The 25,589-nt window shown below is 34.1% G+C and overlaps 1 protein-coding gene and 1 non-coding gene across 2 annotated transcripts in view; both read left to right on the top strand.

Moving 5' to 3' along the window:
* The first annotated feature begins 2,518 nt into the window (after positions 1 to 2,518).
* LOC129809503 (uncharacterized) overlaps positions 2,519 to 25,589 on the top strand; it is a 31,561-nt gene continuing 8,490 nt past the window's right edge. Inside the window, exons 1-11 of the mRNA XM_055859360.1 lie at positions 2,519 to 2,729; positions 2,796 to 2,993; positions 3,056 to 3,241; positions 3,308 to 3,377; positions 3,576 to 3,888; positions 6,037 to 6,274; positions 6,334 to 6,674; positions 17,078 to 17,249; positions 17,356 to 17,553; positions 17,670 to 17,858; positions 23,366 to 23,435. Of these exons, the coding sequence (XP_055715335.1) occupies positions 2,570 to 2,729; positions 2,796 to 2,993; positions 3,056 to 3,241; positions 3,308 to 3,377; positions 3,576 to 3,888; positions 6,037 to 6,274; positions 6,334 to 6,674; positions 17,078 to 17,249; positions 17,356 to 17,553; positions 17,670 to 17,858; positions 23,366 to 23,435 (2,135 nt within the window). The 5' untranslated portion in view covers positions 2,519 to 2,569. The remainder of the gene's footprint in view (positions 2,730 to 2,795; positions 2,994 to 3,055; positions 3,242 to 3,307; positions 3,378 to 3,575; positions 3,889 to 6,036; positions 6,275 to 6,333; positions 6,675 to 17,077; positions 17,250 to 17,355; positions 17,554 to 17,669; positions 17,859 to 23,365; positions 23,436 to 25,589) is intronic.
* On the top strand, positions 12,295 to 12,456 carry LOC129800113 (U1 spliceosomal RNA). Its single transcript, XR_008751588.1, has one exon. It is a non-coding gene; the product is annotated as a U1 spliceosomal RNA (small nuclear RNA).

Raw genomic sequence — 25,589 nt, 5'->3', positions numbered from 1 at the left:
TTAGAAGCAGCCCAGGAACGGATTTGAATAGTAACGTTTATAACACCTAGGTCTTTTGCAAACATATACAATGTATTGGGAATAGGTTTACACGAATGAATGAAAATCCCGTACAACCTGAGTCTCAGATGGGTCGAAATTCCGAAGAGTCGGGATTTTGACCCATACGAGCTTATATAGCTTTTCAGGATTTGATCCATTCAGGGTTTTGCATATTCGGGATTGCGGCCTATTTGGGATTTTGACTTTAGAAATTTTGACTTTCGAGATTTTGGCATTTGGGACTTTGGGGTTTTGGCTTTCAGGATGTAGGCTTCTTGGGATTTAGCCTTTTCGGAATGTTGACGTTTAGGGATTTTGACCCATTCTGGACTTTGATTCATTTGGGATTTCGATCCATTTTTTGAACTTAGCCTTCGGGATTTCGACCCTCTCAAGGTTCTGATTATTCCAGAATTTTGAATTTTCGAGATTTTGGCTTTTCGGGATTTTGGCTTTTCAGGATTTGATCCATTCAGAATTTTGGGAATCCAGGATTGCGGCCCATTTGGTATTTTGACTTTCGTGAAATTTTGGCTTTCGGGATTTTGGTATTCGAGACTTTGGCGTTTTGGCTTTCAGGATTTAGGCTTCTTGGGATTTAGCCTTTTCGGAATTTTGACATTTAGGGATTTTGGCCCATTCGAAACTTTGACCCATTCTGGATTTCAATCCATTCGGGATTTTACTTTCGAGATTGCAGTCCAATCGGGATTTTAGCTTTTCGGGATTTTGGCGTTCGGGATTTTGCCTTTCGGAATTTTGGCCGGCACCGATACTCATACATCTTTGAAAAAATCCATATAACTTGAATATTCATGAACAGAGTTTATTCAGAATGTAAAATTCAAAATATAAAGTCCACAGTATGTTATGATAAATTCAATAAAAAAAATTAATGACTCCTAAATATTTCTTTCGAAATACTTCAAATGTAAGAAGAATATAAAAATTAATAAACATTATTCTATATTTTATTTACTTTTGTCTTTATTTTCAATCATAAATGTGAATTCCATAAAGCTTTTGTGGTAAAATTTATATTTGATAAAGTGTATTTATAAAGTGCAGTTTTAGAACAAGAATAAATTTCTCTAAATTAGTTTTAGAATTAGAATTAGAATAATATTTAGTTAAAGTATATTGAATGAATTCAAAATAATAAATCCGATTGAACTGAATAGCAAATGCAATATATATAACAAGAGCTTCCTACCAAAAAACAGGATAAATAGAATGCAATTTAGGCTTTGTATCGTCCGGTCACGATCCGATAAATCCTCTGGAGTAGCGAAGGCCCAAGTTTGTAGCACAAAATTCTCTTTCCCCCTTTCTGGTTAACTCAATTCCCAAAGTGCATCTCTCGTCATGCCTGGAAATGCGGGAATCGTGGGACAGGAGATTAAATCAATTACAGAGGACATGAGTGATGATGTCAAGTGCGATGATTTGGGACACTATATGACTATCTCGATCGAATCATGAGGGACACAATAGCCACTCTAACCCAACGCAGACGCTTCCTTTCAGCTTAGCAATAATTCACGCGTGTCACACTTTAATGGTTTTCACAGCTCTCTGATGATTGTTTAGTTGTTTACACTCAACATGATGAGTTGGGGGATGTATATATGCTTTAATGGGGCTAAATCTTATTATTTTCATACTCACACTCAATCCCATTTACCAGGGCCATCATTAATTTTCCTCTGTGGAAACTTTGACAAAAAGGATTGGAAGAAATGAGTGCTTTTATGATGGAGGGTTACATCTCCTTTTGATGGCAAATTTCATCCTTTTGCCTGTGTTAATGTGATTTTTAATTAAATGGAGACACACATGGAGAAGCATGTACTAGCAATAAAGTTAAAAATATAGAGCCTCGAGAAATTGAATTAATCCTTATATGGTAATTTTATATGAATATAAAGACTGGCTTAGAGTATTTTAAAAATTTATACAAGTCGTATACCTCTCAAACATATTTTTACTAAATTAAACTTATTAACGTAATTTTCACGCTATTAAGATTATACTTTACGCGCTGAGTATGAAACATTGATGAGTATGACTATTATGCGAATTCCAGAAAAATAAAAATATTTTTCACAGGTGCATTTCCAAAGTGTATCCGGTTAATAGGAAACTCCCAAACATTTTGATTCACCTGAGAAAATATTGAATGAAATATTTGCAATGTAAATTGCAACTTCAGATAGTTCACAGAAGTATCACGGGAAACTATCAATTGTTATGGAACAATTCAGTTTAATCCAACATGGTTTTAATTACAATCAACTATAGTAAGTTCGACTTGGAGAGCTCACTTTCCCATGATTTCCCTCTCCACGGAAATTCTCTCAATATTGGAATATTCTCTCTCGATCTTAGAATTTCCTGATCAACTTCTCCTACTTCAGTGACGATCATCATCTCGGAAAGCTTTCTGAGAGGTTATAAAGCATACCTAAGCTTCTACAGGTTTATTGTAAGTCAAAGTGGTGTTAAGACAAGATCATTTGGTGAGAAAATGTTGGGAATAGCGTTGATTATTACGGTATTTGTGCTGTGGTTTCTCCACTACCTCTGGAGGGATTGGGACCTCTATCGTGTGGCTTGGAAGATGCCAGGACCCTTTATGCTACCCTTAATTGGGAATACCTACTGTACTCTTGGAATGTCTCATGAAGGTGGATAAGTTCACTATAGAGTGAATTTCTGTGAATTTTGTGAATTAATTGTGTTTCCATTATCAGGAATTCTGGACTATTTGCGCCTACTTTCCCATAAATACCCTAGCCCCATGAGATTCTGGTTGGGTCCTAAGCTTTTTATACTGATCTCGAAGCCTGAGGAGTGTCAGGTGGTCTTTAATGCTCAGGAATGTCTCAGTCGAGATGATATTTATGATTATATAAAGTCCTTTACCGGAGATGGTCTTGTTACCCTTCCTGGTGAGTTTATCGAAAATAAATTTTAAAATAAAAAACAATTCTTCATGGTTATTTATTTCCAGCTGCAACATGGAAAGACCATAGGAAATTCCTCAATCCTTGCTTTAGTTTGAAAATCCTTCAGAGCTACATGCCAATCTTCAACAATGAAGTCAAAACCCTTATTGGTCGCCTAGGTCAGAAGATAGGATCAGGATCTTTTGACATGTACGACATGATGGATGCTTGTGCTTTAGATGTTGTCTGCCGTAAGTCCTTTAGCTTTGAGGTTTTCCCAAAAACCTAAAATTTCCTAAATGGAATTTTCCTTGCAGAAACAACTCTAGGAACTCAGATGAATATTCAAAAGAATGAAAATATGGATTACCTTGACGCGGCCAACAGGTGAGCTTTTTCCACACAGAAATGCACTTTGTCACTGAATCACCTTGATTAGTCGGTGTGAATTTCCCAATGAGATAATTCCAACAATTGCATGGTGCTAAATTGCTCAGTTTCATTGACATCGTCTCACATGTTCAGAAGTTCAATTCCGGGTGTGAGTTTTGACATTTTGACCCTTTTTGGTGTTTTGACCTTTAGCCTCCTGGCCATCATGACAACGCGCATCTTTAACCCATTCTACCACTCAGACTTCATCTTTAAGCTCAGCAAGTGGGCCAAGTTGGAACAGAAGAATTCAGACATTACCTTTGGCTTTGTCGATGATATCCTGCAGAGGAAGAAGGCAGCATATAAGAAAGCAATGCCCATTGAGGATAAGTCTGCATTGGATGAGAATACGTCGTTCAAGTCCCCTCAACTGTTCATTGATCAATTGCTGAAGCTTTCCATGGAAGGAAATTACTTTAACGACACGGACGTAAAGAATGAGGCCAACACCATTGTAGCAACGGTGAGTTTGTGCCGTTTGTATAAGAGATGAGAATCTTAATCACCAAGAGGTTTAAAAGTAATTCAAATAAGGGAAATGATTTTTCTAAATACCTAAAAGTAGCGTTGAGCTTAAAGAAAAGCTTTTAGCTTATTGCTTAGTAAGAATTGAATCCGTTTTTTGTACAGAAATTAATTTTACGTAAATTCGTTCCTGAAAAAAATTTACTCTATAATCGTATACAGGATTTCATAAAGAGGTCATATTCTCAATTGTGACAAAAAAATTTGGTAGATTAATAGAAGATCCGGAAATCTGAAAATCGGAAAATTTCCGAATTAATACACAATAATTAGTAATCAATTCCGTCTAGTTCACGAATATGGCCCTTGAAACATATACTCCCGTAGACTTTATACCGGAACATTTTGTACCTTCTACATTTCGGTGGCAGCCAAAATCCCGAACGCCAAAATCCCGAAAAGGCCAAAATCTCGAAAGCTAAAATCCCGAAAGCCAAAATCCAGAATGTTCGAAATCCTGAAAGGGATGAAATTATATGGAGGAAAATGTTTAGAATAATTTCCCAAGACACAGAAGATTTCCTTTTGCCTACAGAAAGCGCGGATGCAATCGTGGGAGTAGCTTTGAGACTTCTAAAAATTTGGGATTTTGGTTTTTCGGATTTTGGCCCATTCGGGATTTTGGCTTTCGCGATTTTGGCGTTCGGGATTTTGGCTTTCGGAATTTTGGTTTTCGAGATTTTGACCGGGACCCTGCATTTCATAAAAGTTTCGTACAAGATTTCATTTCCGAAAATCTCATATAATCCAATATTTTGTATTAAAAAATCCCGAAACGTATATTCTCAACCCGGTGTTAATACAAATTTCGTATCCGATATAGGCCGTTTCCGAAAATTTCGTATTCGAACGTATCAGGTTTAGTAAATCATATCATTAAAAATGCCATTACAGAAAATTTCGTGTACGGTTTTATCCCTATAAAGAAATTTCGATGATGTTTAATAAAAGTTACGAACGCAGATTATAAAACCATTTCCTGAAAGCTGAATAGCTTGGCAATATTATGTATTGGACAGACCTACGGTTTAACTCTTTAAGGACGAGTGGGACTTCGGTATCCCAAAAACAAAAACAAATTTTTTGACTATAGAAAGTTACTTTGTACGTTAAGTAGTCAGAAATAATCTTTATTTTTCGGACACCGGTGTACCATTCGTCCTTACACTGAGAAAAAAAGAGGCTGTGATTAACTTTTTTTCGTCATAATTTTAACACTTTTTGGGTGTAAAAATATATCAACATTTTTTAATGTTAATTTTACACCTTTTTAAGGGTAAAATCAACATGAAAGAAGGGTAACTTTAACCCATAATACACCTAAAAAGAGTAATATTTACACCGTTTTCGGATCAATACTGCAGGGTAAAATTAACATTTCTGGAATGTTATTTTAACTTTTTCGGATTTCTTTCAGTGATAGGGTTAAGCCAACAGACGGCTTACCGTAATTGTAATCAAAATAATGTTTAGACTACATTCCCATCAGTTTACCACTAAGCCGTCTTTCGGCCTAATCCGTAAGTCAGTCTAGGCCATTATTCTGTCTTTTTTGACTGGCCTAACCCCAATGAAAACGTAAAACATTGTAAAACCAGAACATACAACCAGAGAATGGATGTTACAACCGTTTGGCCCTGGAGAATGGGCGCATGGGGTTCAAAAGGATGTCTAAAAAAATCCAGAAGTAAATAATGATACTAGATTAAAGCTTTCCTGGTTCAAAAATTTCATTATGAAACTATTTTTCTTAGGAAGATATATTTCAGTAGTATAAATTTACAGAAATGAATTTACGAATATTATCTCCAATCGTGCACTTTAAAACTTCGAGAGTAATTTAGATCCTGGTTTATAGCTTCAAACCCAATAATAATCTAAATTAGAAGACTAGCAACAAACCCCTCGAATGCATCTTTAGATTGCAATTAATATCCAACAACGTGCTCCTCATCCATAAGACATTGTATGTGATTTTATCTCACTCGCTCTCAATATCGTGCCAAGTAAGGCGTGCCCAGAATCAGATGAGGAGCCAACTTCTCTCCTGTCTTAAAATCGATTGAATTGTGAATCTGTCTCACAGGGATACGAAAGCACAGCCCTCATCACATCCTATTGCATCCTCATGCTGGCCATGCATCAGGATATGCAGCAGAAAGCCTATGAGGAAATCAAGAGTGTCATACCAAAGACTGGAGATGATGTCAAGTACGACGATCTGGGACAACTGGATTATGTGGAACGTTGTCTCAAGGAAACCATGAGGCTGTATCCCACAGTTCCTGTTGTGGCACGAAAAGTCGATGCTCCATTCAAACTCGGTGAGTAAAACACAAATCACTTGGAAGACGGTACAATTGACAATCCCCCTCTTCGGCAGACAAATACACAATCCCTGCGGGTACTCACATTGTTATTGGGGTTATGGAGATGCAAAGGAATCCAGAATATTGGGGTCCAGATTCTGAGAAATTCAATCCAGACAACTTCCTCCCGGAAAACATTGAAAAGGTCCATCCATATGCCTACGTCCCCTTCAGTGCAGGTCCCAGAAATTGCCTGGGCATGAAGTACGCCTACATGCTCCTAAAGGTGATTATGGTACACCTACTGAGCAATTACCGCTTCACGACGGATATAAAATTCGAAGAAATTCGCCATCGGGTTGACATCACGCTCAAGTTGACCAACAAGCACATGGTTCACGTGCATAGACGCGAATAGACATAAGGTTTTCACGGCAGGTAGCTAATGAGTGGTCAGGAAGGAAATTAATTGTAAATTCACTTACGTGCACTCTGGGAAAATTACTGAGTGATTCATTGAGCAAAGGCAAAAATAATACTCAAACAAGACATGAAACGTGATTTTTTATTGCTGCATTTGCTATCTTTGATAATTGATTTAAGGGTAAGTATTTATCGCTGGTAGTAAGTATTTAGCGCTTACTGTCGGATTATTAATTTATCTTACATCTTTGGTGTTTTTTAAAGAGTAACAATGCAATATCAGACATATTTTTTTATCTAATGAAAATTAAAATTGAGATTCCAGTTTTCAACGGATTTTATTTGAATTTTTATAACTTTCAAGTTTTTTTTTTTTTTCAAAGTAATTCATGAATATTTCACCGATAGAATCCCAATTATAAGAAGGTATGTACTGAAAACCATTTGAAGTGTATTTTTCAATGAAAGTTGAATTATTGACACATTAGGTTAGACTTGATTCATACTTGCTGAGAATTCTGAGAACTTTTTTATAAAACTTGTTTCAAAACACATTCCTTGACAAATATAAAAAGCTTTTAACTGGCATCTACGAACATATTTTGATAGAGCGACTAAGAGTCTTTGAAAACTGATAATATATCCTCATGAAGTTTTAGAAAATAAAATGTACCAATTTAGAAGTTTGACTTAAATGGTATCACTTGAAACTGGAAATCAATATCCCTTACCGTTTCGCTTTTGACACGGAAACAAGTATACGGACAAAATCTAAAGAATCTCAACTAAAAGAAATCAAACTAAATAAGGTCAATTATTGTTCTTAATTTAATAAACTTGTCTGACGTAGGCTGATGAATTTTAAAGCTAATGCCTTAATTAATACCCAGGTATAGGCCTTATGTAAGGCCCTAACTATAAGATTCCAATTAAAGAATAATAACTGATATACAAAAAAGCGGTCCCGGTCAAAATCCTGAAAGCCAAAATCCCGAAAGCCAAAATCCCGAATGGGCCAAAATCTCGAAAGCCAAAATCCCGAATTCTTAAAAGCGTCATAGCTACTCCGACGATTGCACCCGCGCTTGCCAGTTGCAAAGGGATAACTTCTGTGTCTTGGAAAATTATTCTAAATATTTTCCCCCATATAATTTCATCCCTTTCAGGATTTTGAACATTCGGGATTTTGTCTTTCGGAATTTTGGCTTTTTCGGGATTTTGGCGTTTGGGATTTTGACTTTCGGGATTTTGGCTTTCGGGATTTTGGCTTTCAGGATTTTGGCTTGCACCGAAAAAAAAGAATGACAAATTAAATCGTTCATGCACAATAACCCAAATAACACATAAAGTATTTATTAACCACGTAGCAAGTACTTAATTTAAAAGGTGTTAGGGCCTTGACAGACCTGAGGATTAGCCAAGAGACGGCTTAGCGTAATTATATTCAAAATAATGGTTAGACTTCATTTCCATAATATTCCACTAAGTCGCCCCTCGGCTTAAGTCGTAAGTGTGTCTAGGGCATTACGTGGGTCAAAATAGACGAAAGCAGTATATTTTTCTCTAATTTTTCTTAAACATAATAAAAAAAATTATATAACCCAAGCTCATAGGTAATAAGTATAAGAGTACAACGTTTAAACTATATTTTCTGAAATTTTCATTAAAAAAAATTAGAAATTCAGCCGTTGGGACTTGGTTCACAGACACCTTTTTGAAAAAAAAAAACAAACTTTTCGATGGACAGATTTCTCGGAATTGGTTCATCTAAATTCAAAAGCCAAATATTTCTTATGAATTGATGAGTTAAACTAGTCAGATTTAGTTGAGTTTAATTTAGATAGACAGATCCAGACAAATTGAGACAAATTAAGCATATCTCAAAATATAGAAAAAATATCTTAAAAAATTATTTTCAGAGAAAATAATCGTAGAAAATTGAATTGCAAATATGATTTTCAAACTCTAGTTTTCAAAATTCAAATACAACTGGCAGACCAAGTAGAAACTTATAAATAAAATAATCATATATTTAAATTGGAAGCAATCGTATAAAAACTTCAACTTAAGTTTTATTCGATTTTAAATATTTATAATTTCACAATACATTTTCTCAAGCGAAAAGATTCTAATTCACTCTTGCTGAATAATTTCCATTGGAAGTTAGATATCTTGTAAATATTTTTCTAGCCATATGTGACTTGTGTCTAATTTGAAGTGCTATGAACTAAATTTAAGTAAAGAGCTTTGTCGCCATGAGCAATGAAACATTTAGTCAAATTGTGCCAAGTGCCTCGGAAAATGTGAATGACTCGAGGGTGCCACATGATAAAGTTTGTGAGCTTTTCCCAGTAGTGGAAGTGTGCTCAGGGGTGCACCAATTAGCGTTCCAAAATGTGTCATAAATAAACTTAAAGCTCTCTAGAGGGTTTCACTTGCGGCATGAGGGTGTCACCAGGCACCTCCATTGCTTCGCGCATTGAAGGTGTTTATTTTTTACTTTTTGTTGCTCTCCCTTTAACCACCAAAGTAGCAATTAATGACAAACATGCCTCATTTATTGCGGATGATATTCTACACTTGGTTGGGTGAGTGGGTGGAAACGAATTTTCCCAGAGTGTGTACCAGGAGAAAATAAACTTTAAATTGCAGAGGAGAATCCAGGCGAATTTCTATTCAAATCTCAAATTGAATGCTAGTCCTCATTCAACTCTTCTTCTATTTCAAATGCAAAATGCAATACAATCTAATTCAATTGTGCATCCAGGGACGTATAACATGTAAAATTGTTTCTTTGTGCAATGAAGTCAGTGTTTCTTCCGGAAAATCCACTCAGAACATTGAACATTGATGCAAAAATATTTTAAATTTAATTATGACATTATTCTTGGATATATTCGCACTATTAAATTACATAGAGAAATGTGCAATTACGTGCTTCGAGGAGCTTTCCTGTCTGTTTCCAGCTTCCATTCTATTGCGATGAATGGAAGAAGAAATTGAGGAGGAACCCGTGTAAGGAATCTTGCTAATTTTAATCAGGACTTCTTCAGCGTTCTCAACAAGGTGATGTCAAAGGAATATCTCAAGATGTATCTCTTGAGATATTTCTATCCTAATTGTATGCATTTCATTTCATAAACTCAAATTAGCAGGCAGATACTAAGATACAGTGGCCACTAGAAAATATCCAGCAGTTAAAAGAAATCCTCATTTACCTTCGAGAAACGAGGAATTCCGGACAAACCAATTTGGAAGTTCGAACTTTGCTGATGTAATAATTCAATAATTGCTCAATTAGGGGGAAGTGGGGCTACTTTGAGCTGTGGGGCTATATTGTTATACGATTTTTTAGCATATTTGTAAAGGAAACTGGGTTTTAACATGATGTAATTTGAATAGATAAAACAATTGTGATAAAACAATAAAATAATTGTATGGGCCAGCTTGATTTAGAAATAGGCGAAAAAGTCGTATAACAATCTAGCCCCACAGCTCAAAGTAGCCCCACCTCCCCCTATAGAGTTTTTTTTAGATTACAATTATTATTATTATTAATCGTATCGGGATATATTGTTATAATGTAATCATATTACATTGTTGTTGATCCCGTATTGGAAGAATCTGCTAAAGTCCGTTTGTAGATCGCCCAGGACCGCCTTCCCTGCAGTGTGGATGCTTCTTTCATGCTCCCGGAGTGTTTTGGGCAGAGGCAATCCATTTTTATTTCGTTTTATTCCGTGTGAAAATGTATTTTTCCGAACATTCAGTTGTATTGCACCGGGCGGGACTCGAACTCACAACTGTGAGAGTCGAGTCAGAGATCTCATCCGCACAAGACCCAACGGTCTTACCTATTGCGCCACTGAGATCTCCACTTAATTGATTTTTATATAAAGTTTGAAGAGAATTGTTCAAACTCTGGAATTCCAATTTTTCCCCTATAATCGTTTTTGAATAATTTGTTAAATTCTTCTTGAATCTTGAATTTGTTCGCAAATGTTCGTAAACATACAAAAAAATTTGTAAAAATTTATCATTTGTTCGTAAATTCTTGACATACAAACAAAAATCTACGAACGAATGTTTGCAAAAAAACAAAAAATGCTTGTCAAATAATCATTTTACGAACAATGTTTGTGAAAAAAGTACAAACTTTTACGAATTTGTTTGTGGATTATACGATTTACGAGCATTAGGTAAGTCCCAAGTAGAAATTCGCAAAACATTTACGAACAATTTTACAAAATATTTTTTCCAGTGATGGGTATTTATTCCTATACTGCAGGAGCTACTTAAAAAGGTTTAAAAAAAATTATATCAAACTGTAAAATCATTTTAGACATTTAATAATTTGAAATATTCATTCGTAAGATATTTCAGTTATCCAAAATACGGGATATTATGAATATTGCAGCGAATACGTTCTGAAATGACAGGTAATTATTCATTTCTGTATAATATTGTCGAGACTTTTCTTTTTTCGGCATTAGGGTGAAAGGAACACCCATTGATACCTTAAGAACTCGTGTCAGGACCTATTGACACCCTACTCTGTACCATTTGAAATACTAAATTTGAACACTTATCCTTATCGAAAAACGTAGATTAATGAAAAAATGCCATTTTACTTACATTTTATTAGATACATTAAATAAATTTCAACATTTTGACAAAAGTGTCAATAGAGGTTCCCTGTCGAAGAGGTGTTTATTCGACCCTAATTGATACAATTTTTTTTAACCGTAAAGAATCCTTTTTAACTAAAATATTTATATACTTTCTGATATTTCTCATCTAGTTAAATCGTTAGATACATTGAATACTATCCCAAATCTGCATCATTTGGATGTCAATTTGAAATATTTTGTTTATAATTCTGTATTATAAACATGGTGTCAACGATTTAAGCATTTTTTTCAATTAGTAAACAAGGAGCATGTATGATCCATTGAAACTATCACAATAAGCTGAAGAACGGTCGGAGGAACGTCTGTTCGACAGGGAACCCCTATTGACACTTTTGTCAAAATGTTGAAAATTATTTAATGTATCTAGTAAAATATAAGTAATTTAATGTTTTTTCTGTAATATACCTTTTACTATAAACAGAGATGTTCAAATTTCGTATCCCAAATGATACAGAGTAGGGTATCAATAGGTGCTGACACGAGTTCTTAAAGTATCAATAGACGTTTCTTTGACCCTACTCCAAAAATTCAAAGTAAAAACGTTATTTTAAACAGAAATGTTATTAGAAAGCCTATAATTATTCTATTATAAGTTTAATTATTAATTGATAAATTATCTAAAGCTTTTAATTATACAAAATATGTGTGTATTTAACTACAAATACGCAAAAATATTGAAGTTTTTAAAGAAACTCCGCAATTTTTAAAGAAAAATCGATTTTAAAGTCTTCAAATAGAGGAAAATGTTTGTTTTATTGATGAATAACTGAGGATAGTAACTAAGAATAACTGATTGCTAACTCTAAATTAAGATAATTAGTATAATTTTGCTACAAACTGGCTTTTACAGTTAACCATATACTTCATGCGAGCAACACTTTAAGGTCTGATAGACAAGGTCGGTCGAAATTCGATAAAGGCATACTTACCTGGCGTAGGGGTTACCGTGATCATTAAGGCGGTTCCCCCGAGGCGAGGCCCTCCCATTGCACATCGGTTGGGTTGACCCTTGCGATTATCTCTAATGTAGATAACTCGTGCGCACAATTTTTGTTAGCCGGGACTGCGTACGCGCTGTCCCGATTTTTCTTATCACATTTCTTCAAGATGAAATCATCTTCAGGTGGTTATCTTTTGTTGGATTTTATGGCCTCTACACATTGGGAGCAATTTTTGTCAAAAATTGCTTTTTTGAAGGAAATTCCCTGCAGCGTTGTAGGGGGAAACGTCAAATTTCTGTCAAAAACGCAATTTTTGACGAAAATTGCTCCCAATGTGTAGACACCTTTAGGAGTATATTTTTGATAAGATAAGAAAATTACATCATTGAGATATAAACCCTTCAAAGCTGAATACTGGTTCTCACATTAATTTAGTTATTTTTCTGGAGATCTCTAAAATAAAAATGAGAGTGATTCTACTAATTTGAAAGCCACTGTACACAGGATAAAAGTGCGAAGATGGGGAAGAACATTTGAATAAGAAACTGTTGTTTTCCTTGCGATCCTCAACATTGATCGTGGGTTTGACCGCAAGATCAATTTAACACTAATCACCAGTCGATGATTTTTTCCTGAAATATAACAACTAATTCCATACAATTACCACAGAAAGTCTGTCATTAGACATAAGTGGCTCTTTTGCATGTAAAAAACTATCGCGATCTATAGCTAGATTACAGGCAATAGCAAATGGTATAGCAAATAAATTGTAATACAATACTTTGGAAGCAGAATTAGCAAGATGCTAGACATTTGATAAGGTATAAAAGACAATATGATCGACTTGATCACCCTCAACAGCAGGTAAGCGATCATCCATCACATGTTAAAATGGTTGAGAGAAGATCATGAGGAAATCACGATAGATTTATAGTCAAACTCGATTGAGGAATTTCTACAATTTTGCATCTCGGAAAAAGAGCAGAAACTGCAACATTCCTCTCATATATTGCGTGATCGCGATCGCGACTGGAAAATGGAGGTAAAAAAGAAAATTCACCGCAAGGCAATTTACGTAAAGGCCAAAGTCATAGTGCGATAATCCATCTCATTTTCCAGCACAGTGGACAAGTCGCTGGAAAATTCACCATGAACTTGGCACAATTTGTGCAAATTGCGCAAAATACTTCACACGTGTTTTTATAACTTTGCAATGCTGATCGGCGTGTTAGATACTATCCTCATTTAGCTAATTCATTATTTTATCGTGAAAAATTTGCACTTCCGTCTGTCTCTGAAATTAGGAATTCGCGGTAAATCACTTGGTAGGAATGATCGTCATCACGATCGTCATTCAGACTGATCACTCTCATTTCATATGACTTTTTATAATTTACTTGATAGAGTCTATCTCTAAAATACGCATTTTAATTGTCAGTACGTCTTGAAAATTTCAGTGGAAGTCATTAAGACCAGCAAATTACGATGATCTTCAGCAATCCACCCCCACAATTTGTACCAAGATCAGAAGCTGCTTTTTTGTGCCATCTGTGGCTGTACTCATGCTTGCATTCGTGAGATCGAACTAGCTCACCTCATTTCCAGTAGCTAAAACTCCACGATCGCCTTTTTCCAATGTCTCGATCATGATCATCAAAGTGCATTGTTGGGGAAAAACAGGTTGGTAAGACCGTGGTGCATAGTTGGGAAACAACAAGTTGGTCAGGCCTAGGGGCCGTGCTGAGAACGCTGAGAATGTACACAGAGTAAAATCCCACACAAGGATGGCTACCAGTTACACTTGTGGTGCAAATGGAAAACACCTTTTTATCGAGAGCATTGTGGAAAAGTCACTGATCATGCTATTTGACGAATAATAAATATTCTCTCTGTCCCAAAAAGAATTGTAAAAAAAAAAGATGAAAAAAATATCCAGAGAAAAAGTTGTTTGGTCTGAATCTTTTAAGGCAAATGTTTAATGTTCTGCAAATGCCTCATGTATTTGCACGTTTCACAAAATCACGTCAGATCGGGCCCAAATTTTGGATCTACACGTTTTGATACTCCACGAAAATCATATGCGCCAAAAATATTCGTGGACCCATCGGTTATTTACCGCAATAACAAAAGAATTCTTATACCTTTGGCACGCCTTTTAGCTCGGTATAATTTCAAGTAATTATACCGAGTAGTTCGCATCCCTTTCTTTCTTAAAAGCTTTGCAAAAGTCTATGCAGTAAAAAAAAAGTAACTTTGTCTCAAAATTGGACCGGATTAAATTTAATTTGGTGTGATGTTCAAAAGAAGCAGAAGAGTGCGAAAGCGTAGGAATGACATATGCAAATTAAACTTAAATATAAATTACTTAAAAATTGTCCAAAATAAATCTAAAGCAAAGCTTTTAAGAAAAAAAGGATGCGAATTTTAATTTTATGAAGTTTTCTTGATCTAAGAGGTGCACCGGATCCATTACAAATCATTTCTGAATTTCAAAAATTTTCCCAATCGAACAAGATTTTCGGGACAGAGGGAATATGATTTAAATACAAATTACTAATACTTGATTCTGTTAATACAGAAATCAAAGATCAATGAATGTAGCTGAGAGAGGAATAAATTTAAATTAACAAAAAAAAAATTAAAATATGACAAATATAATAAGAAAAAGAGAAAACAAAGCGTTCCAGACTCAGCTCACCACGTTCGAACTCAGCTCACCTTGAATAAGTTTTTTGCACAGCTTTTTGGTGCATAGTGGTCTACTAGCGATTAAATGGATTCATAAATCACAAAAATATTTCAAAATCGAAAATTTCTGAAGAAACGATCATTCTGAAATATTCTATAGTATGAGTTACAAGCAGACGAACAATCAGAAATGTAAATACGAGAAAAATAAGTCATTTACGGATACTTTACCGACTCATTGCTGATTTCAAAACCTTTCAAAAAAAATATCCAAATTTAAAAAAAACGGTTGAGAATAGACCCATTGGAGTAGTTAAACTTTAATCCTCAAAAATTCAAGACTACCTCCAAAACATATCGAAGAAGAAAAGAAATCGTAAGAGTTGTTTTCGAAATAAACCAAAAGTTTATGGACAGAAAAAAGAATATTTAAAAAGATAAGTCATTTATGATTACTTTATCGATTCATTAGCAATTAGGATTTATGCAACCGAGTTGAAATTTCAAAGCCTTTCCAAAAAATCAAAATTTAACCAAAAAGCCTTCGAAAAGGCAACAGAGTCTGATTTGGTGTATTTTTTGTCTCTATGAACGATAGGGACAACAATAGCCCAAAAGTTTAACTAATTTTTCTGACGTTGCCAATGACTGATAATCTTCACTATAATGCAAAATATTATCTTTGAGTTATTGTAGTGTCTTTTTCCAAAACCGTTTTACTTAAAAAAAGTTGGAAGTATAAAAAATAATTAAAATCAATTTTCAATATGAAAACTTAAAAAATCGTCATTTTTGAGCTTAAAAATTTACTATATAGCAAAAAGCTGGAGACTTGCAAAAAATATCCGAGATTTCTTCAACCTTCTACTTTGCAATTACGTACAAACATAAGAAAAAAATAACTTTAGGTAGTCAGAAAAAATTATTTTCTTTATGGGACACCGGTGTTCCAATCGTCCTTAAAAGGTTAAAGCTAGGGGGATATTTTGGGTAATTCATGAATCGGTTCATGTCGGTTGAGGAGAACCGTTAAGCGGTAGATGACGCGAAAGTATTTTTTAGGTATAGCATTTAAGTCACGAATTCGAGTACTTCGCAAAGCCTGGGACGTTTTGCCACCCCTTTTTTAACTACATTAATGCAAATTTTGAGTAATACATTGTTTTAATCGTATTTTTTATGTCAATTTGTCGTGCTATTTTTTCCAATTCTGAGATAAATTCTGAAGCTTATATCTTTAAATAGCTCTTTAAAAGTTTATTTGTTTTATAAGATACCGATCTGTAATTCTAAATTTCGAATTACTTTAATTCTTCAAGTTAAAACATATAACTTTTACAAAAATATGTTGTCCTAAGCCCTAGGATGACTAAATAAAGTCTAGAAGACGGAGGCGATGCTCCACTTTTTAGTTAAATCCAAAATCATGCCATGGCCATTCGATTCTAATGACGCTGTACAAATGAGTAGTAAAACTTTGAATTTTATTAGTAAAAAATCAAGTATTATCGTGAAATTATATGCAAATTTTAACAAAGAGTAAATAAAATTCTTCTTATTTTACACAATTATCTTTGACGTAAATTAAACCCAGTTTTTTTTCAATTTAGGTTTTTGCTGACCATATTTAACTTTTACTGCTCATTTATTTTTTGTTCATTTGAATCAGTTGTAATACAAACCAATTAAGCATATCTTAAAAAACTGTAGCAACATGAAAATCACCAGAACTCCAATTAAGAACACTTTTATAATAATAATAATAAAAACTCCAAAGCGGTGATCGACCATGAGTGACAGAGACGGAATTGTCATTTGTGCCTCTCTATCTATTGCCTAGCTTTTTGTCGTGAGCTTTGGTCTTTCCATTGAAATCCCTTCTACTCAGAGGCTTTCCAGTGATTTTCAATGGGTAATGCCTGGGAAAATCTCCACAGTCGTCAGTCTCAAGCACGGTTCTCAGACAAATCAGACGGTTTCCTCTATTTTGCTTTATACTTTGTGATTAGTTGCGATATCAAACCCCGTTCATTGATAAATTGCTGGATATCAGTTTTTGTTGAGATTAATTTATTTTTGGCGGGAAAGCCATGATTGTGTTTGTGCTTTTGGGTGTAATTTGTGTATTCTATCTCTATGATTTGTGGATAAATCGTGAATTCTACAGGACAGCCCGTAAACTTCCGGGTCCCGTTGCATTTCCCATTATTGGAAGTGCTTATCACTTTATCGGATTGTCCAATGAAGGTGAATTTTCAACCTGTAACTGATTTTTCAATTAAATCCCGCTGATAGGAGTTATGTTGGTTGAATTGTGCAGAGGGTGATACCTAAAATTTGTGGTGATTTTCAGGGATTCTCCATGTTTTGGATTACCTAACGACAAAATTCACCACCCCACTGGGTTACTGGTTGGGTACAAAATTCTTCATTCTGTTGACAAAGCCAGAGGATTGCCAAGTTGTTCTCACATCCCCTCACTGTCTCAATCGCGATGATGTTTATGACTTCACGAGGAGCTATGCTGGAGATGGATTAATCGCACTCAAGAGTAATATACTTTTGCGAGGGATAAAGCCCTCGAGACAACTGGGAGCTTTCTCGGTGACAAATTAGTGAAAAATCTCTCTTACGGGGATGGTTTGGGTTTTGTGATATTAATTGCAGATCCAGCATGGAAGGAACATCGCAGATTTCTCAATCCCTGCTTCAGCCTCAAGATCCTCCAAAGCTTTATGCCCATCTTCAACAAAGAGGTCAAAATCATGGTGGAAAGGCTCAAGAAACAAGCAGATGATGGTGGTACCTTCGATATGTACAAATATATCGATGCTTGTACACTGGATATGGTTTGTCGTGAGTATTAATTCTCTATTTATGACGAATATCCATCATAATTCAAACGAAAACTCATCTGGGAAATTTGAGAAATAGCTGAGAGAAGTCTCTGACTAGATGACTTCATTGTAAAATTGTTTTAGTGCGTGATTCTTCGGAAATGTTAGGAAGGTAATTGCTCATGCACTGGAAGTGTGAGAAACGGAAGTACGGATCGAGAGTAAAAATTCGCAGAATGCTCGTGTTTTTACTGAATTTTGTTTTCACTACGACTTTGAGAAGAGATACTGTATACTAACCTAATAACAAATGTAAAAGTTGCGTTGTCCTTTAAATTAAAAATTTAGTACATCGTTCAAACAATTTTTTCAGCACCAAATACCATTATGAAATATCCTAAAGCTTTGTTGAAGAGCTTTAAAGCATTCAGAAAAAGCAATTTTTTTATTTTTATATTTTATTGCAGAAAACTTTCAATACATTAATAGGGATGGTGGTGCTACTTTGAGCTGTGGGGCTACATTGTTACACGCCTTTTTTCTATACACTGAGAGAAATCCGAAAAAGTTAAAATAAAATTCCGGAAATGTTAATTTTACCCTGCAGTATTGATCCAAAATCAGTGTAAATATTACCCTTTCTAGGTGTATTGGGGGTTAAAGTTACCTTTTTCATGTTAATTTTACCCTTAAAAAGGTGTAAAATTAACATTAACCCATTCAGTCAATGTACCAGAAATACTTGAGATAGAATGTTCATATTTTGGGATTAGTTTCCCACAGATTAGTAGATGAATTTTTTTAAAAAGAAAAAAAAATATCCAATATGGAGGCTCGGGGAGCCTCTGTCAAACACACACCTTAACGGTCGCTGAATTTAAATTCTTTGCATTAATTCATTACAAACTCTATTGATTTAGATAGAGTAACTATTTAAGACAACAAATTGGCATCTAGAATTCAAATCAGGAAAGAGGGGAGAGGCCAATTTTAACAAATTCGACGGGATTTCGTATTTTCCGTCCGCCATTTTGAGCAAAAATTTTTTCATGACTTTTCGCGAAGCGAGAAAGAAACAACAAAATGTATTTCCATATCCATCGGACTATTTTTCCCAAATAATTGAAGAACTAAAGTTACTAAAAATTCATTCCCAACAGCAATTCGGATCAAAATTGCCAAGGAATAAATCATTTAAAATCACTCAATTTGCGTATGATGTATAATACCATGGTAAGGAATGGGTTAAAAAATGTTGATATATTTTTACACCTAAAAAGTGTTAAAGGCATGAGGAAAAAAAGGTAATCGCACCCTCTTTTTTTCTCAGTGTAGGAATCTGGGTTTTAATTTGATGTAATTTAGATAGGGGGAGGTGGGGCTACATTGTTATACGTTTTTTCGCATATTTCTAATGTAAACTGGGTTTTATCATGATGTAATTCGGATAGACAAAATAATTGTGCATCTAAACAAAATAATTGTAAGGACCAGTTTCATTTAGAAATATGCGAAAAAGTCGTATAACAATCTAGCCCCACCTCTCCCTAGACAAAACAATTGCGAACTTAAATAAAATAAGTAAGTACTCGCTTTATTTAGTATTATACGAAAGAATCGAATATCAGTGTGGCACCACCTCTCCCTAAACAATTAAAAAGTATCTATTTTTCAGGGATATTCCAAATACCAAATGGTTAAATCTTTAATCAAATTGTTGAAAAACAAAAGTAATGAAAGCGTGTAACCTGTGCTCTTAAAGTGTGTTATAAACATTTTAATTAGTAAAATGCGTCAGTAATTTAATTTACATTGTTGAGCAATGAATTTTAAACGGTAAAAAAGTCTATTTTAATCAATAATTGATTCAATGTTAGTCAAGCTATCTCTTGTATGCTAATATACCGAATGAAAATATTTTTTTTACTTAGGGGGAAGTGGGGCACCTTTAAAATTGGGATTTTTGTCCTACACAGTAAAAAATTGTGTGAGAAATAAAGTTGTGTATTTGAAAAGTTGTGTAAATTCACAAGCAATATGGTTGTAAATTGTAAAATTACTATCATAGTGGTGGTACGATACTAACATAATGCTAGTAAAATTATGTATTGTGTAAGGAAATTTGTGTATTGGAAAATTTGTGTGAGAACTGTCAAAATTCCATTGTTTACTATTGCAATTTTTTTAAGATTTCAGACAGTTTTTGCATTTTTAACTGCCTAATTGTCTTCTGGAATCATTCATTGGATTCTTAATATGTGCCTCAGTCGTGAAAAATGAGGAATAATTATGTAATAACAGAAAACAGAGGAAGCATCATGTAAATTAGAAAAATTGACGATGCAACTCTTGGCCATTTGCTGAAGAGAAGTAAGCAAGTCGGTAGCGCAGGCAGAAAACACGAGACCATCAACGCAAAGATTATGGGTTCAAGTCTCAGACTCTCTCTTATATTTTTTCCTTTTTTTATTCTTTTTTTTCTTTTTTTTTCTTAGTTTAATACCGAGACATATCACAGATAATACAAATAAACCGAACAAAATTGCTCTACAATCAAAATTATAGACAGGAAGCCATTTTATAAAATTGAAAATACACAACTTTGCCAATACACAACATTTCCAATACACAAAATTTACAACCATAGCGCTCGTGCAAAAATTACCAATCGTAGTGGTTGTAAATTTTTTTACTGTGTATATTTAAGTGGAACTGAGCCATATCATAATGTAATTTATCCTCTCAATCTTTGTACAGCTAAATTATATCACGATAAGGCTCAATTTTATTTAAATATAGGTGAAAGATCCCAATTACAAAAGTGCCCCTCTTTTAAAGGTGCCCCACTTCCCCCTAAGTGATATATCATTTTATCACACTTTCCACTTGTTTGAATAATAATGCTAAAAATTGTTGAATCTTAAAAAAAAAACATATAAAATCTATTAGAGTCTAAAAAAAGAAAAACTCATTTTGTCGTTTGCTTTAAATTTTTATGGAGATGACTTGTACAAGCTGACAAAAAGCTTTCCATCGTTTTACTCTGGAGGTTGATCGACTTGGGGTAAAAAATAACAAAAGGTATGGGGCAAAAAGTAGCAAAACCTGAAGCAATTTCTGATGTCACACAGCGAAAAGAAACCTCATTGCCATGTGTCATCGCTTTTTATTGTAGACATTGTAATAAAATAGCAATAAAAATTAAATAGTACGCACAGCACAGTGTATACTCTGGAGGATAAAAATTCTGTCGAGATTTATTAAATCTAAGATATTTAGTTTAAAAAGAACACAAAACATTTCTTTCCGATATCCTTTGTTTTGTTTTCATTCTGCACTTAAGTGACATTTGCTCAGCAATTCTCGGCAGATTTCGTCAATTTCATTTCGCCCAATTTACCATGTTCACCTTTTCAGAATGATTCAATAGAATTTTCTAAGGGAGAAGTGGGGCAGCTTTGAAATTGGGATTCTTCTCCTATGATGTTTAAGTGGAACTGAACGATATCACCATATAATGACTATATAATGTAACTTAGCTTCTCAATCTGTTTGTGCAGCTAAATTTTATCACGATAACGCTCAATTTTATTTAAAAATAGATGAAAAATCCAAATTTCAAATGTGCCCACTTCTCCTTACCAAAAAGAGCCTTTGCGAAATAATTTGATAAGTCTTTTTCTCGTTCAGATAGAGAAAATGCTGTTCTACAAAAGTGTATATAGGAATAAATTTCCTATAAAAATATGTTATCTAGGTATTTTTTTTATTTACGGGAGTCCGATAAAACGAATCAAATTGTGATAATTCTATCCGATGCCTGTTGCCTTAGCATTTTTGAGAATAGTCACAAGATTACCTTTAGAGAACAACTCTATAAATGTATTTTCTTACAAAATGGAGCAAAATTACTTTCACAAAGTTGTAGTGCAGTAAATTTCCTATAAAACTACGCTAATTAGAAATTTATGGGGCGCTCGGATAGCTTGTAAAAAATAAAATAAGCTTTTTGTGACTTTTTGCCCCAGTCTCCCCTACTACCTAAAAATGTAATTAAAAGATTGTTGTTTTGCAAGACAAAGGGGAAGAAAATTTAGGTTTTTTAGCCCTCATGAATATTAATAAAAGTTTGTTAAAGCTTTAAGGGGTTACGTTGTATGTCAAAAACAGAATATTTTTCTCTAATTCTTTTTCAACATAATAAAGATAAATTATTCAATTTAAGCTCTGAGGTAGGACCTGATTTTCGGAGATCTTTTTGAAAAAAAAAACTGTTTTTTCGGTGGACAATTCTTCTCGGAGTAGGATCATCTGAAGTTTAAAAACCAAGTATTTCCGATTATATGATGAGTAAAGTTAGTCCTTGAACTAAAAATATTTGAAAAAAAATAAAATTTGAATTTTTGGAAGAATTTTATATATAAAAATACCATTTTAAGTGAGTTGTGAACAAGTATATACATAAAATTCTTCGTCCAAGGGCTATCAACTCATCATCCAAAAGGATATATTTTATTTTTGAACCTTAGATGAACCTAATCTGAAAAATCTAGACAACCGAAAAGGTTTTTTCAGTAAAATCTCAAAAACTCAAGTCTCAATGACTGCATTTTTCAATTTTTTAAATGAAAATTTCAGAAGACATAGCTTAAATATTATACTTATATATCTTCTATATGCCTAATAGCTTGAATTACACTTTTTTTTTATTATTCTGAAAAGGGAATTTAGAGAAAATATTCTGTCTTTTTAGTCTTCTTGGGCAACGTAATCCCTTTAGGATAAGTCAGGAAAAGAGTCTGGAAAGCAATATTATTTGTTATATAAATTAGACCTTTTTTTAGTAAATTTATGTTAGGTACTGACAAATTTAATTTATTTCTGGCCAAGGAGTGACTGATTTGTAAAATTTCACGAATAATTCCTTCCGGCTTCTTGATTTCCCGAATTCTGCATTTAATATTTAAAAAAAATTGCTAGGATATTCTATGTATGGATCTCTCCTAGCACTGCCTACATTTAATTTTTAATTTAATCTTTCCAAATGGATCAAAAGAAAATGGCAAAAAGGAATAAATCCACCAAATGAACTCATATTTTATGAATGATGTGGTGCCATTTTTAAATCTTTGTATCAGTTCTAAAACAATTTTGTGACTCAGACAAATTTATAAATACTCTTTGCTGCAATTTTTAATCACAGTTCTTGCTAAGAAAATCTTAAAACCTCCATATAAATCTCAAAAGACATTACATACCATAGATAAAATTGATGGAAACATTTTGCAAATTAAAAACTTCAAAGTTGTTTCATTACTCAAGTTACTTAAATATTCATGACGTATATCTCAGAGCGATTTTATCCACTAGAAAGAGCTTTCCATCGGATAATCATGTCTAAGTATAACCATACTAATTTTCCACTTCACTTTTTCTGGCGCGATTTAGCAAAATTACCTCATCTTTGACTAAATGTGGATGGTTCAGTCGTTTTCAGTGTTTGATTCTTTTCTCTCTCATTTGCAGAAACCACATTGGGAACTGAGATGAATATTCAGAAGAATGAGAACGAGGAATTCCTCTATGCGGGCAATAAGTGAGTTTCATTCTTGAACCATTTCTGTCGTTTGCATTCACCAATGCCGATGTCATGAGCTGAAAGCTCGTATGAATAGGCGAGCTTTTGAAACGATCAAGGTTTTCCACATTCTCCGACCATAGCAAAATTATCAATCAAAAAGTCTCTGGGGGTGGCTCATTAAGTGTATACCATAGTCACTTGCAGACATTTTACCTCTTGTGTCACCACTCAAAACTCATTCAATTGGATGGGCAAAAATCAATAGGATGCCTGAGGTGTGACTTTGTGGAGGGTATTGAGCCATTGAAGAAGCCTTCGGGTTGGAAAACCAAATACAGAGAAGATTGCTTGCATTTTGAAATCAATTGGAAAGAACAAGGTGTTCAATTTGATGCATCAGCAAATTCCTGTTTTGCATAATATGCACAGAGGTTATGCATCATCCTGAAGCTTGTTCATGACAGTAACAATTAACACAATGTCGGTATGAAATGTTAAATTACTCCATATGCAACATCAATTTAAATTTAACGTAAGAAAATTAAATTTCCCTACAAGATAACTTTAAATGGAAGTTTTCTTAGATTATTTTCCTTATAATTGTCATACGCTGCGAATTCAATGGCAGAATTCTCTATTAAAAGACCTTAAACTCTTTTATTAATTATTATAATTAGCTTAGAATATGAGATAAGCAAGATTATTCTTGATTCAATAAAATATTTAAACATAACCTAAAAGATAGAAAAGTTAATCTCTTATTTTTCAAATATTTGAGAATATTTTTGAATTTATTTTTTTAATTTATTTATTTGTAATTAGGGTCTGTCCCTCTTACTATATCTGATTAGATAAGAAAAAAAACAGAATACGAGAAAAAGAAAAGAAAATGAAAACAAGATTTTATATATCGATGACTCAGAAATCCGAAAAAGTTAAAAGGGACAGATAATCCTAACCGGCTTATGTAGGTGAGATTCTTAACGTGAGCTAACTCGGAGTGCATGCAAATTCGATTTGGAGCTGAAGTTGGGAGACGCCATTCAGTTATCTTGAATCAAATTCGTGAAATTATACAAATTTTGTATTTAAACCAAAATATCAAGGATTTGGATGAACTGACAGAAAAGTGTTATATGGGTGAAATGTAGACCAGAATGTTCTCTATAATTTTGCCGTAGAACTTGAACTCATCGACTACTCAGAAGCCAAGATAAGCGAGGTTTTTTGTTTCTTAACTCGTTTTTTCATCCAGAGTGCCCCAAGTAGTCATTTGTTGAACTTCAACTATATCAAAGAATTGTTGTATTTTGCGGGACTTTCCATTTCAACCCCTATTTTACGTGTCTTGGTGGAGTAGAGGCAGTCAAATTGGCATCTGAGTCATTTCAAAGCGTTATTATGGGAAAAATCAATTTTTTCACACTTAAACGGCAAAATCGGAGTGATAGCGTAGTCTGAGTGGAAAATGATGTATGGACGAAATGTAGAGACAAATGTGCTCTACAATTATGTTGAAGTAATCATCAAAATCGGTTCAGCGACAGTCGAGATAATTGAGGTTATGTGATATTGAAATTGGTTTTTCGACTGTGGCGCCCCTGGTGTTGGTCCCACGAAGTTCAAATATTCTAGAAAGTTGTAGCATTTGGTGAGATCTTTCGTTTAAGCCCTCATTCATCAAAATCGGTCACATAGAACCGGAGATATGATTTTTTGAATTTCGTGAACTTTGACCCCTCATATCTCCGGTTCTATTGAAACCACAGCGCACATACGCACCATTTTGGAAACGTCCTAGACTGGACTACAACATACTAAAATTTCATTAACTTGCACAATGCCGTTTTTGAGAAAAGTGACTTTGAATTTCGATGAATTTTGACGCTATCACAGCGCCACCTGTGGTGACTTTTTGAACTTCCATCTGAAAGTGCTCATCGAGACGAAACCAAAAAGGTAAAATTTAGGTCGCTATGTTAATTAGAACCGGAGATAGAGGCCGGTCAATGTTCGAACTTTGACCCCTTATAGCTCGGGTCAGGGGTTTTAGATCGACTTAAGGTTTTTTTTGTTTGATAGGTATAATCAAGGGCTACAACATACTAAATTTTCAGCCCGATGCACAATGGAATTTTTGAGTTATTTAACTTTTAAGATTTAAAAATT

This window comes from Phlebotomus papatasi, chromosome 1, assembly GCF_024763615.1.
Source record: "Phlebotomus papatasi isolate M1 chromosome 1, Ppap_2.1, whole genome shotgun sequence".
NCBI classification, from domain to species: domain Eukaryota; kingdom Metazoa; phylum Arthropoda; class Insecta; order Diptera; family Psychodidae; genus Phlebotomus; species Phlebotomus papatasi.
This window is presented reverse-complemented; position numbering and strand designations above follow the sequence as displayed.